The 13,673-nt window shown below is 47.4% G+C and overlaps 1 protein-coding gene across 2 annotated transcripts in view; it reads left to right on the top strand.

Moving 5' to 3' along the window:
• Nucleotides 1–13,673, top strand: part of CLIC6 (CLIC family member 6) — a 325,094-nt gene that overhangs the window by 126,407 nt on the left and 185,014 nt on the right. Inside the window, exon 1 of one of the 2 annotated variants that reach the window (XM_085621326.1) lies at nt 2,603–4,733. The exons of the other annotated variant lie outside the window; for it this stretch is intronic. Coding sequence (XP_085477452.1) covers nt 2,985–4,733 — 1,749 coding nt within the window. The 5' untranslated portion in view covers nt 2,603–2,984. Of the gene's footprint in view, nt 1–2,602; nt 4,734–13,673 lie in introns of those variants that run through there. 2 annotated transcript variants of the gene reach the window in all.

The following is a 13,673-nucleotide window of genomic DNA, read 5'->3' as shown; positions in this document are numbered from 1 at the left end:
GGAGCGCTAGGCGGTACCCTGGTGTACGTGTTGGTATAGAAGTGTGGGTATTGCCCATCTCGCTCTGAGACGTAGGGAAAGTTGTCACTAATGTATGCTTGTCAATAATATCTCTGATGCCCTTGGTGGAGGGCATGGGTGATGGATAAGGAAAAGGGCCCTTTTGGCACTATGCATTCTGGAGAGCTGCGCTGTAATGGAAAAGTGGGGACAATTGTTGTATTGCTTGTACAATCTTTGAGTTGTTTGTTGATCTTACATCCTGTATTCTCATTAAAATGTCTTCTTAACCATGGTTTTCATTTCTGCTGATACTGTGTGAATAAAAGGCTATGTCTTGGTTGAACCACCATGATCAAAGCGGTCTCCCTCCCTGTGAGGCTGTTCAGTGGGGCCACCACGTTGTGAGTGCATATTTACAGAGAGAAATAGTGGACACTTTTTCAGGTTTGGATTTTATGTATAACACAAGTATTCTTTTTAGGTCTCGCTGGCGTTGCAGCGCGAAGCGCTGCCGCCAACGAGACTTATTGTTGCCGTGTTTGCTCCCAAGGGAGACAGACCAGGGCACGTGCAGCCATCGGGGTCTGTGGACGCGCTTCTGTGACACGCTTGCGCAGACGCACACGCACACACACACACACACACACACACACACACACACGTGCGCGCGCACACACCCCGCCGCTGCCGACCCCCCTCACTGCATCCGCGGCTGCCTAACGCGCGCGCACACACCTCGCCACCGCCACCGCCCCCCCTGTTAGAGACCAGTGCTTCTGTTGTAGCTCCCTGCAGCTTCCTTCCCGCCCTCATCCCGTCCAGGGCTCTGATGCTCCCACCGCCGCCTTTTTCATCGTGCGGGCCGGTGCTAGCCAAGCCGGAGGAGCAGTGGTGGACGGCGCAGAGGTCAGACGGCCGCATGGGCATGATACCTGTGCCCTACGTTCAGGTCTGCAAGCCACAAGCTATGCCCAAGGGCACCCTCCTAGGTCCCTACGCACAGCCCAACGTTAATCCGCTGCCAAGTTTGCAAAATGGTCCAGTTGTGGCACGGGCAACCCAGCGAAGAGTGCCAAATGCTTACGATAAAACAGCCCTGGCCTTCGAGGTATGTGCGTAGAGTGTAGCAGCGTAAAGTGTCTCTTTTCCAGTAAAAATTAATACTGCTGTGGGTGTTTTATTACTATATTTAAAATGTGGATGTTTATCACATGTAGACCATTGTGTTTACTTCTGTTCTTTAAATACAAGGTCATAGCGCACAGAGGTTATTAGTGTGGTAGAAATGCACTTAGCATATCAACTTGCAGGAAAATCTCCAACACCTTGATGTGCCCCTCTTTGTGGAAGTAATTGCTGTTATAAGAATATCTATCCCCTGCCAAGGACATCACCTGTGTCATGTCACCTATTGAACCCACTCTCCTCTTCGTTACAGATTATTTCCAGAAAACCGTTCCATCCGATGTATTGAGCCTTGGTGATTTAGCACATGAAATTACCTAGTATGGGAACACTGGGTCTGATATATATATATTTGATGCACTTAGGTGAGCTGCGGACACAGATACAGACCAGCCCCCACCGATCCCTTTCTCCAACACGTGGAATGCTCCCCCTAGCAGTCCTGGTGTCTGTCCTGGCTGTCCATATACCACGTGCTCTGAGCTAATAATGGAGATGACCATGTGGAAAAAGGCTGCATGATCGTTCCACATTCTGTGGACTGAAGCTTGTAGGTGCAGGGGTGCTTTACCATTGTTCCCTAGCCATCATCACACCCTCAATGATTCTGTGGCAAACGGGTCTCAAAGCAATGGCATTTGAGGGACCCCATGTAGCCTAATTGTCACTCGCCTCCCAGTAAAAAGAAACAAGCATTTGCAATGCAATAGGTCTCGCATTTTGCAGGGGTTTGAGTTATTGGCATTGTAAATGACAAAACCTGGAAGCGTTGTGTAAACGCACTTTAAACTAATAGTCCTTGCTTATGAGAAGCAAGGCTGGCAGTAAAAGAGGTGCAGTTACTGGCAGCATTGCTTCTCCTAAGCAACGACTATATGTACAAAGTGTGTGTTTACGCATCTCTTGCAGGTTTGCAAAGCACGTAAATAAAAGGCATTGTCATTTAATGCCAATAGTTCAAATTTTCGCAAATGCGAGACCTATTGCATTGCAAATGCTTGTTTAACATTGTAAATGTCATTTATCCCTGTTTCGCCATGAATAATCATTTAGGAACCTTATAGACACATATAAAATATGTTTAAGTGCTTTTTTTGTTCCATTTGCTATTTTACGTTATTATTCCAAAGGGGGGAAATGTCGGCTTTTGATATTTTCCCAAATGTGTTCCCATAAAATACCCAATCCCTAATGCAGCGCTGCTTGAAACCGAGCGTGCTTTGCAAACTTTGAAACATAGTTTGCCAGAAACGGGCGGAGCTTTGCACGGCTCCGCACAGCCCGCACGTGCACAGCCGCTCTCAGGGTGGTCTGCAGGAATGTTTGCCGAAGCGCCCCAGCTGCAAGGTCGGTGAAGTAGCCTGAAACCCACTCTAAACACCGACCGCGCGGCCCCGCCTCGTGAGGTTTTTGTCCCGCTATCAATTAACTCCTGCATGAAAGTGCAACAGGATCCGTGCAGGCGTGGCGCGTGCCCTGCCCAGACCCCAAAGTGGTGCCTGGGAGCTGGGCGTTGACCTGGGTCCTGTTCCCTTCCCTCGGAGCCGCCCGCAGCGCCCACAGCCGAGCATGACTTTGAGCCCAGCGAGGGGGGTTTAGCAGGCTTTAAGCAGGGGTCATGCGCAGAGAGGCGCCTGGAAATCACGCTAATCACTAATCCGTCTTCCAGCCGGGACCCGTCGCCATAGTCACACCAGAGGCAGCGGCGGCAGCGACAGGACGAGAGATAAGGGACTGAGGAGGAAGAGAGGTGCGAAAAAAAGTACTCACTGGTCCCCTCGCGCCAGCAAGGAAGCATGGCAGACGCACTCCAGAACGGAATGACCGAGGTGTCGCTGGGGGCAGGTGAGGCGCCTAGACATGAAGGGGAGCTTAAGGTGATGGAAGCGGCCTCTGCAGGTGAGGGTGCAGGGGATGAACGGGTGAATGGAACAGAAAGTCGGGAGACCAAGGCTCCTAGCCCCGAGGAGGATGCAGGCCACAGACAGGATAATGAGAAAGTGGTGAATGGGGTAGAAGAGAAAACTGCCAGTCCAGGAGATGTTGTGGAACCTGCAGTAACAACTGAAGAGGAAGAGAGAAGGGAAAAGGCAGTGGATGTTGAGGGAGAAGAGGGGTCATTGGAGAAGACCTCCGTCCCTGCGGGTGAAGAGCCTGAGGTACACTCTGAGCCAAAGGAGGAAGGGAACGTGCCAGTGATTGAGGAGGAAAGTCCAGTGGGAGAGATGAGCCCCAGCCATGGAGGGGACTCAGAGCCCGCAGCATGTCCTGAAGAAGGGGAGGGAGTGAAGAAGACCGTGGAAGGGGAGGCTGACTTAAAGTCTGGGGGAAAACATGAGGAGGAGCCCCCCAGTCCAGAGATGGGCGCACAACCCAGTCCAGAGAAGGGCGCAGAACCAGTGAGCCCTAGTAAAGAAGAGAGCAAGGAACCCATGGGGAAGGATGAAGGAAAGCCAGCGCGGGGCGACTCCAGCAGCAGCAGTGAAAGCAGCGGGGACAGCTCAAGTAGCGATGAGGAGGAAGAAGAGAACGAAAAGGCTGAAAAGAAGGATAAAGGGCCAGAAAATGCAGAGGACCCGTCTGCAGGTAACAGAGGAACAGGGGAACAAATTGAACTAACAACTGTGGAAGGAGACACGTCTGAAGGAGATAAGAAAGTGGAGGATAGCTCAGAAGCCAAAAATGAGCCCCAGCCACCTCAGGAAGACACAGTAGGGCAACCTGAAGAAGGTAGACAACCAGCAGGAGAAACCACAAATGGGAATGCAGAGACTGGAGAATCTATAATAGAACCATCAAAAACTACAGAGGCTCCCAAAGAACCTGTAGACATAGGGGTATCTCCAGGGGAACTTGCAGGGGCAGCTGTAGAGCCCAGCGGGCCCACAGATGTGGCACTTACACCCACAGAACCTGTAAAGGCAGAAGAAATCCCTGCATGTCCAACCGAGCCTCCAAAAGTACCTGCAGATGTTGTGGAACCGCAGGAAGAGCCTGTGCCAGTACAGAAGCCTCAGACAGAACCCGTCCAAGGTACAGAACAACCGGGGGAGACAGCCCCGGTGGAAGAGACCTCTGCTGAACTTGCCATGCATGAAGGTGCCCAGGTGGAGGCACCCAGTGAAGAACTTTCACAGGTGGCGTTGAGCTCTGAGGAAATCCATGGTTTGCCCGTAGAAGCCTCTGACAGCATCACTGGGGACGGTGAAGAGGCAGTCAAAGGAGAGGAGAGTCAACCAAGGGTAGAGGAGGCCTCAGTGGAAGGGGCCTCACTGGCAGGAGATCACACGAAACATGAGGGTTCGGTCCCTAATGAACTCCCAGAAGCGGAGATGGTGAAAAGCAATGAGATTGCAGAAATCACAGAAGGAAGTGAAAATGGACATGCACCGGAGGCAGAGAAAGCTGCACCTCCTGAACCAGAACCGACTCACCCGCAAGGAGTTCTGCAGGAAAATGGCACCGAGAAGGAGTCGGACGCCATCCCAGTAACTCTGGTGACCACATCAGGCAAGCAGGAGCATGACATATCACTCTTTGTAAAGGTAAACCTGTCTCTTTAGCCTACATTAGGTGACACTTACCTCAAGTGACTCCGGCTTGTCACCTCTGTGGCCTTTGTGGTTGTTAATGTGTGTTGAGCTTTATCGCATTGGGTCAAATGTATTGTAGTGTACTAGCTTCTAAAATCCAATTACAATACTAAAGGTATGCTGCTGTGCACTGGCAATTACACTAATTATTCTTCCGGTCGCTGCAGTTGAAATACATGTCTGAGTGTGTGAGCACTGTAATTGGTCGTGGGAGCATTAGCAAGTCCTATCTTCAACTGATAGGAATTGCTCCAGTGATTAACACTGCAAGTGCTGGATGAAAACAATTGTTGTATCAAGTGGTCTTGAGCAAAAAGAAAGAGTAAGTCAAGCATAAGCATAAAACACGCCGGCATTTTTAAATGAACAGTAGTTTCTTGTCAGAATATTACCCATGTAATTTTCTTTTTGAAGCCCAGTATTTACAGGCCAGAGGCTACTGGCTATATAATTGTGCTGCATACATTTAATTACTCCATGCAGCTTTAAAGCAAAGGTAATCATTGTCCAGACTAATTTTCATTTGTCTGCGTAGACCCTGGCCACAAGTTGCTAAACATTTAGTAAATCAACGGGCAGGAAGCATAATATACTGAGCCGTTTGTGTAGGGCTATTCCACCTCTTTTCAGTTTTGTAAAGCATTGCAAAATACGTAGACAAAGTACTGTTTTGCACTACAGCCTACCACTGTTGACCGCACCTGTAGTGTAACTTCACCAAAGCATTAGAAGTTGCAGTCCCATAAGAACTGTAATTCTTTCGAAAAATCTTAGTGTGTCACATAATTAACTTACACAGCGCAAACCTAAATCTCTTTAACGCGCAGTAAAACTCCGCAGGAAAATGTTTGGAAAAGTTAATCACTGACAAATCTTATCTTCAGACAGTGATGAAGTAAATGTTTTTGATTACCAAAATGATTGCAAAATTCAATGAATGCGCAAACCCTCAAAAAAGAAAAACAAGCATTTGCATAGCCAATAGGTCTCGCCTTTGGGACCTTATAAGTGTTTAGCCATGCAACAGTTGCATAACTAAATACTTATAAGGTCCCAAAAGCGAGACGTATTGTCTATGCAAAGCGGCCGTACGGCCGCGAAAGTGAAAGTGATCACGATCAAACATCAAAGCGGCCGTGCCGCAGAGAAAGTGAAAGTAATCGCGGTAAAGCGCGGCGCCCGCGCACAAGCACTGTAGCTCTAGGCTGGCCTGGTAGCACTTTTTGGAGCCCTCTCAATAAGTCTCGCCAGACCAGCGCATGCGCTGGGTCAGGCGAGACCTAAAAACAGGGAACATGACATTTTGGAAGAACATGGTTTTGCCAGTGACTCGTTGGTAACATGATGGGCACGAATAATCGCATGGCGCGGCTATCAAATGTAAGACCTGTATATTTTGTAAAGCCCATTCGTGATTACCACATACTCACTTCCTCCCAAGTTGTACTCTACCTACAATGTCAGTAATGATAGTGTGTGGTGGTGCAGCGTTGCATTTTGCTGGTTGCTTCCACAACCTCCCACCAGGATGTCGTGCTTGTTTCAGCATATCTGTACCTGGCACTCAGCTGTAAACAGCTGGGAATGCATTACATGAGATTGCATTCAAAGTTACTCTGTGGGTAATGGAGACATTTAATGGGAAGATAAGATAAGGTCTTTGCTATGCTCGGGCACTTTGGCAATGAGTAGGAAGGTCATTTTGAAAGGGTGCAGTAGGTAGTTAAACAAAGTATGGTGGTCTTTACACTGCGGATGTTGGGGTGGAGCTCGGGTATTGCTGAGTCGAGGTCACACTAGTGACCTCTCTCTAGACCGATGACCAATGTTTAGGGGATGTGGATGAAATCATAGGAGCATGATGGTAACTCCAGTGGTCTAGGGCAATGTGCTGGCCTGTTAAGCTATTCAGATGTTGCCAGCAAGCTGTGGGGGGCACAGTCGATTCATTACTGAGGATAGTTCTTGGTGCTCTGAGTAGTCATTATCTTGTTTCCAGCTGGTGAGATTCCCTGGAAACCCTGTGTCAGTGCCAGCTAGGGTGAACTGCATGGCTTTATGTTTTTAGCACACTGATGGGGCAGGGCTTGGCTTTCTTTTACATAACTGTGACTTGTGTGTTGTGTTGTGCAACAGGTCTGATCCCATTTACCTTGAAGATGCAGAACAGCTGTGGGGTAAAATTTGGATCCAGAAAGGTACAGCCTTTAGAATATTCACAACGTGCGTTTACATAAGATGGATCTAAACCAAACTCATTGACTTGGTCAGTGGTTATCATTAAAGTAGGGCGTTGATCTGATGCTCCTGGATCAGAGATGTAGAATTCGCCTGTACCAGATTCTGTTCTGGGCATCCTAAGCCTCACCTCCGCCTTTGTGACGGGAAACAACCATTACAACGCACCTGTTTCTACGCATGCCATTACAACACAAGGGTTACAATGCATGCGTCATTAGAACGCATAGACTTTACTACGCAATTTTTTACTGTGCTTATCCTTTTACCACGCATGCCTTTACAACAAATTTAGTTGTAAAGGTATGTATGGTAAAGGCATATGTGTACTAAAAAAAAAAATATGCATATGTGTGGAAAAATCATGTTGGTACACGTCGTTTGAGGAAATAGAAAGACTCTTCCGCTTCCTTACAATGATGTGCACCGCCCCGCCTCAGATGAGCTGCCTGCACGAACCACGAGGTGAGAAGGGGGATTGGACCTGGGGTGGTGGGCTCCTATTTTAGGGGCAGGGGAGGTCACGCAGGGGTAATGTTTTAGAATTTAAGATAGAGAAAGGGCTGGGGGGTCACGCAGAGGGCAGTGTTTTAGGGTCCACGGTAGGGAAAATGCTGGGGTCAGGGGTAGTCACGCAGGGGTAGTGTTTTAGGGTTTAAAGTAGGGAAGGGCTGGGGACAGGGGTGGGGGTCATGCAGGGGTAGGGTTTAGGATAGGGAAAGGCTGGGGGCGTCGCGTTGGGGTTGGGGTTTAGGGCAGGGGAAGGTAATTTTTTTTTAGATGGGTTGGAGGCCGGGGGTGGGGTGGGCCAGAGACCAGGATTAGGGTTTAAGGTAGGGGTCAGGAGAACCTTTACCATGCATATGCTTTTATCATACATTCTTTTACAATTAATTTCATTGGTAAAGCATGCGTGGTAAAGGCAAATTCGCTGAGAAAATATGCATGGTAAAGGTATTCTTTATAAAGGCATTCGCTTTGTAAGGCATGCGTTATAACAGAATGCGATGTTACATCATACAACCTTTGTAACTGTAATACCTAACAGCACTGTTATGTTTATTGGTTGTCTGCATGCCCCTGTACCCTGTTTAGACCTAGATATGTCTAAAATGTTGAGTAGGTTTAGAGCAGAGTTCGCTTTACAACTTGCTGAAGATTAACAAGCTAAGAGGGTAGGTCTTCATCACTTAAATTCTAAATATATATTCATAATTAACAGTGATATTGGAGGTCAGTGAGTAAGATTCCAATCGGCTTCCATGCAAACTACATTAATTCATGACAAACACTGTCAATCAATTATAAAAAGGAGGGAAAATGTTGAATTTTCAGGAGGAAATGAATTTCTCTCTCCTAAAATTAAATTATTTGTGTTCTTTCATTGACTGTGATACTTGAGTGTTGTGACAGTGAAACATGTCTACAGTTCTTGATGGATAGCTTATTTCCACACTTAAGGTCAAGGCCAAGGTTTTTATTAGAGATTTAGATCTTACAATGAGATCTACAATACACAAAATACATCAGTTAATATAACTTTGAAAAGGAGCTAAAAAAAATGAAATTTTTTACAACACATTAATTGATTAACTGGGCAATTTATCATCTCCATAGCAGCTTTAGCTAATGTAATGCCATATTTTGTAAAAAGTGGTTTTAAATTTTTTTGTTGGTAGACCTTTAAAATGGGACAGACAAATATAACATGTTAATAGTCTGTACTTAATTATAACATAAGTTGCATATTCTTTCCTCCCAAACTGAATTTTGCCATGCATCTGTCGCAGTTTTTAGCGGTAGACATTTCAACCTTCATAGCATTATACACCTGTGCAACCTCTGTTCCGGGTTCCAATTAAAATAAAAGTAAGCACCTGCCACCAGACACAATTGAATAATACAATAGAAGCAGGATTTCGTTCTACATGTATCGATATAATTCTTCATGGAGCAATTTTTCATGGTATGCTTTAGATGAATTTTAAGATGAACATAACTCTGAACATATTCTGAATATGATCGAGTTGAAGAAATGTGCTGAAGTGCAGATAAAATGTTAGTTAAAAACAAACCAGCCTTTGTAATAGGAAGGAGAAATTCCAAGGCCATAAGACTCCTTAAAGATTTTTCTTTACCGTGTAGAATACAATGATCCCATTGTAAAATAGCAGCTAGTCCTTTAATGTAAGTGCTCATCAATCCTAATTCTAGCATTAGTGCTTCCATTGGAACCATGGAATTTCAAGTGCGAATAGTGTGAAGAATCTTCCCCTCCACCTTATGCATAAAGTGCCCTTGATTTATATTTAATCAATCAATCATTTGTAAAGCGCACTACATACCCGCGAGGGTCTCAAGGCTCTGGGGGGGGGGGGCACTACTGATCGAACAGCCAGGTCTTGAGTATCCTCCTGAAGGTCAGCAGGTCTTGGGTCTGTCGTAGGCTCAGTGGGAGGGTGTTCCATGTCCTGGCGGCGAGGTGAGAGAAGGATCTCCCGCCGGTGGTTGTTCTTCGGATGCGCGGGACGGTGGCGAGTGAGAGGTTGGCGGAGCGTAGGTGGCGGTTGGGGATGTAGAAGGAGAGCCATCTGTTGAGGTAGACTGGGCCGGTCTTGTGGAGTGCTTTGTGTGCGTGGATGAGGAGCTTGAAGGATATCCTCTTGTTGACGGGGAGCCAGTGCAGGTTTCTCAAGTGGGGGGTGATGTGGCCGTGTCGTGGTACGTCGAGGATCAGTCGTGCCGAGGCGTTTTGGATGCGTTGTGATGATGATGAGCTTGGTCGGGGCTCCCGCGTAGAGGGCGTTTCCGTAGTCGAGTCTGCTGCTGATGAGGGCCTGGGTTACTGTCTTTCTTGTATCTGTCGGGATCCATCTGTAGATCTTGCGGAGCATGTTGAAGCAGGAGGAGGAGACAGCGTTGACTTGCTTGGATATTTATTGTCTCTATAGCATATAAAAGGGTCAGGGGAATCTTCATTTTGTTATACTATTAAGAGGTTATTAAAGTGCCTGTGACCTGTTGCTCCATAAAGTGCCTTTAGTGCATTCCTAGGACATATGCTATACTTGATATATGTGCAATATGCTCATTATCAGCCAAAGGTGACGACATAATTTTTCTGAGATAAGTGTACAAATTTACTACTTCATTGGTAGAATTACTATAAAACTACTTATATTTTGCATTGTTCCAACACCCCTTTGGTCGAACCCTCATGACCTTGGTTTTATTTATATTAACCTCCAAGAACTGAGCATCTGAGTATGTTTCTGGAGGCCTTTGGACGTCAGGTCTAGCAAAATAATATCGTCCGCATAGAGGAGTGTCCCTAAAGGGTAAAAGCCTAATTTTGGGGAATCATCAGCAACCTTTCTCAATCCGCCATATACAGTGAAAAAAATAAGGACGTCAACAGCCATCCCTGCTTCACGCCATTTCTGGTTGGGATTTTTTTAATCATACCCCGCCTACCTCCTTGTGTGGTTCCGGACTTATGAAAGACAGACATTAGATAACCCAGAGCAGCATATTACAATGTCTTCAAAGTAGTTGATCCTGTAGCTTAGCCATCAGAGTCCCAGCTCTTTTCATGATGGTGACTTTTTCTGAGATCACTTATTACAGTGGACACCCAAAGAGGGCAACATGTTCTTCCCTCCAGCAAGGTAGTCTAGAAATCAATGCTGATTATTTTGCGATAACTGTGCAGAAAACAGTTACAGAAATCAATTTCCTTTCACAACAACCAATCCCACATTTGTTTTGTCATTTTTCTGTCCAAGATTTTATCAAATTAAACCAACACAATCATTATCCTTCCAGTTTGGACTGCTCCCTTATATTAATCCACAGATACATCTATTGGCCTTCATAGGAAACCACTGTGAGCAAACCAGATCTACAGAGCCTTGTAACCCAGTAGAGTGAGATCTTAGGTCACTACTATCCAGCCTTCTCCAACTTTAGTTTTCGTCTCTACAATGATGGGGAAGCAGGCATTGAGTTCCATTCCTTCTAACTGTCCTACAATGGGACTGAAACTGGAGACAGTGAGCCCAGTTTCAGTCCAACCTCCCCGCCTTTGGCTTCCCTCTTACTCTTGACCTCTGCCAGCTGCCTACATTCTGCATGGACCAAACTGTTGATTCACAGCAATGGCTAAGAGACCTGGAGTTTTAAGATGTCCTACTTTCTCTCTCCTCCACCAGTACGTTAAACCACAGTACTTAAGTGAACAGCACCCTTTTGATCAGTTTCTAAGGCTTTTTACCCCATGTCATATCACTACACTGTATCCTCATTCCTTCCCCATGTAAAGGCTGTCAGCAATGAATCAAGTTTTCCTGGACCAAGACTGTTGTGGCTAGGCAGTGGTGGCTTGCATCACCATCACTTTGACCACAATGCCAGCACCTACTGCCGCCACAAGATCAAGCAGATCTATGACAGCTTCGACAGCCAAAACCCTCCCATCATGCCCGCCACCACCATACCACACGCGCCATTGCCGCCCCCCCAACAGATCCTACTCAACTGGATCCAACTCACCACGGACGACACTCTCAAGACCATGAAGAGCATTGAATCCGGAGCACTCTCGGACCCCAGCCCATACCACATCTTCCACAGAGTCGCCACCACCATCGCCCCCTATTATGCCGAACCATCAACTGCTCCTTCGAGACAGCCACCTTCCCCGACGACTGGAACCACGCCGAGATCAACCCCTGCTGAAGAAACCGTCCGCCGACCCGACAGACCTCAAGAATTTCAGACCCATCTTTCTGCTCCCCTTGCCAGCTAAGGTCATCAAGAAGCCCATTAATGCCCAACTCTCAGAGTTCATCAAAGCCAACCACATCCTGGACTCCTCCCAATTCGGCTTCCGAAGCAACCACAGTACTGAGACCGCCCTCCCACCGTCGACATCCTCTCACTCCTCGACTGGGGAGAAACATTGGCCCTCATCTTCCTGGACCTCTCAGCCGCCTTTGAAACACCGTCTCCGAAACACCGTCTCCCACCGCACCCTCCACGACAAAGATGCCCGCATCCGCAACAAAGCCCTGGACTGGATCTGCTCCTTCCTCACCGGTAGAACACAGCAAGTCAGACTTCCACCGTTCCTCTCAGAACCCACGGAGATCAGCTGCGGAGTCCCCCAAGGCTCCTCCCTGAGCCTCACCTTCTTCAATGTCTACATGGCCCTGCTCGCAGCCATGGTCAGGAACCATGAACTCAACATCGTCTCTTACACCGACGACACCCAGCTGATCCTGTCCCTCACCAACAAACAGACAATCGCCTGAAGGACGTTAACGACGGGATGAAGGCCATCGCTACCTGGATGAGAGACAGCTGCCTTAAGCTCAACTCGGACAATACCGAAGTCCTCATCCTGGGGCCCAAAACCTCCGCCTGGGAAGACTCCTGGTGGCTCACTGCGTTAGGAACCCCCCACACACCGATAGACCACACACGAAATCTCAGCATACTACTGAACTCCACGCTCACGATAAACCGACAGATCAACGTCGTCTTCTCATCATGCTTCCAGGCCCTGCACCTGCTCCGAAAGACCTTCAGATGGAGCCCCACTGAGGCCAGAAAGACAGTCACCCATGCAATCATCAGCAGCAGACTCGACTACGGAAACGCCCGTTATGCAGGCATCACCCAGAAACTCCTCAGGAAACTACAGAACATTCACAACGCCACAGCCAGACTGGTTCTCAACATCCCGAACCGCAGTCACATCTCCAAACACCTGCGAGAACCCCACTGGCTCCCATTCAACAAAAGATTCATGTTCAAGATCCTCACACACGCCTACAAAGCCCTCCACCTCAGGCTATCCCCTTTGCTAACCTAGTTCAGGAAGGATCTCAAGACCAGGCTCTTTGACTGAACCTCAGTGTACAGCAGGACTTGCAGTTCACCCTTCCCCCAGAGCCTTGAGACCCTAGCGGGTGAGTAATCGCACTTAACAAATACTGATTGGTTGACTGAATGCCGTATTTGCCTCGGTAGTCATTCTCACTTGTCTCTCACAAGTTTTAAAGAATGGAATTGAAGAAGTACTCTCTAGTTTCCTTCTTGCATTATCTTGGGGAAAGGGTGGCTCCTTCTAGTAGCCACAGTGCCACCCTGCACATTAAAACATACATGGAAGGTGCCTTCTTAAAAGCATCCCAGTTAGAAAGAAAAAGCCACAAGGGCAAAAAACGAATTCTATCGTAATTGCCAGAACCAGTTTGTGGACCAAAGGGCAAACTGCTTACTGGGCCACGATTGGGGTGGTTAAGGCCTTTTCTCCACTGTCCTAGGGCCTGACCTATTGTGGCTGTGGAAAAGGAACACCAAGGACACCCTTTCAGCACTTGACTATCAAGCGAAGGAACAGTTCAAGGATTTTCAGCGAGGTAGTGTGGGATGCAGAGACTCAGAACTCAACAGTTAACTAAAGCCATTTGCCCTGCTGGGATTAGGCCCTTTGCACAACAAAGGAGATTGCTGTCTCCTCCCCCTTCAGCGTCCTTCATCCAGGCAAATTATTGTGCTCAATATGAGACAATCAGCAGGCCTACAAAAAAGCTCACTGCTGTTTAACAAAAGCTGCTCTTTCTCTGCCTTCTCACACCTCATCCTCCC

The sequence above is a fragment of the Triturus cristatus genome, chromosome 8 (assembly GCF_964204655.1).
Source record: "Triturus cristatus chromosome 8, aTriCri1.1, whole genome shotgun sequence".
Taxonomy (NCBI): Eukaryota; Metazoa; Chordata; class Amphibia; order Caudata; family Salamandridae; genus Triturus; species Triturus cristatus.
Note: the sequence above shows the minus strand (reverse complement) of the source record. Positions and strands in the feature narration are given on the sequence as shown.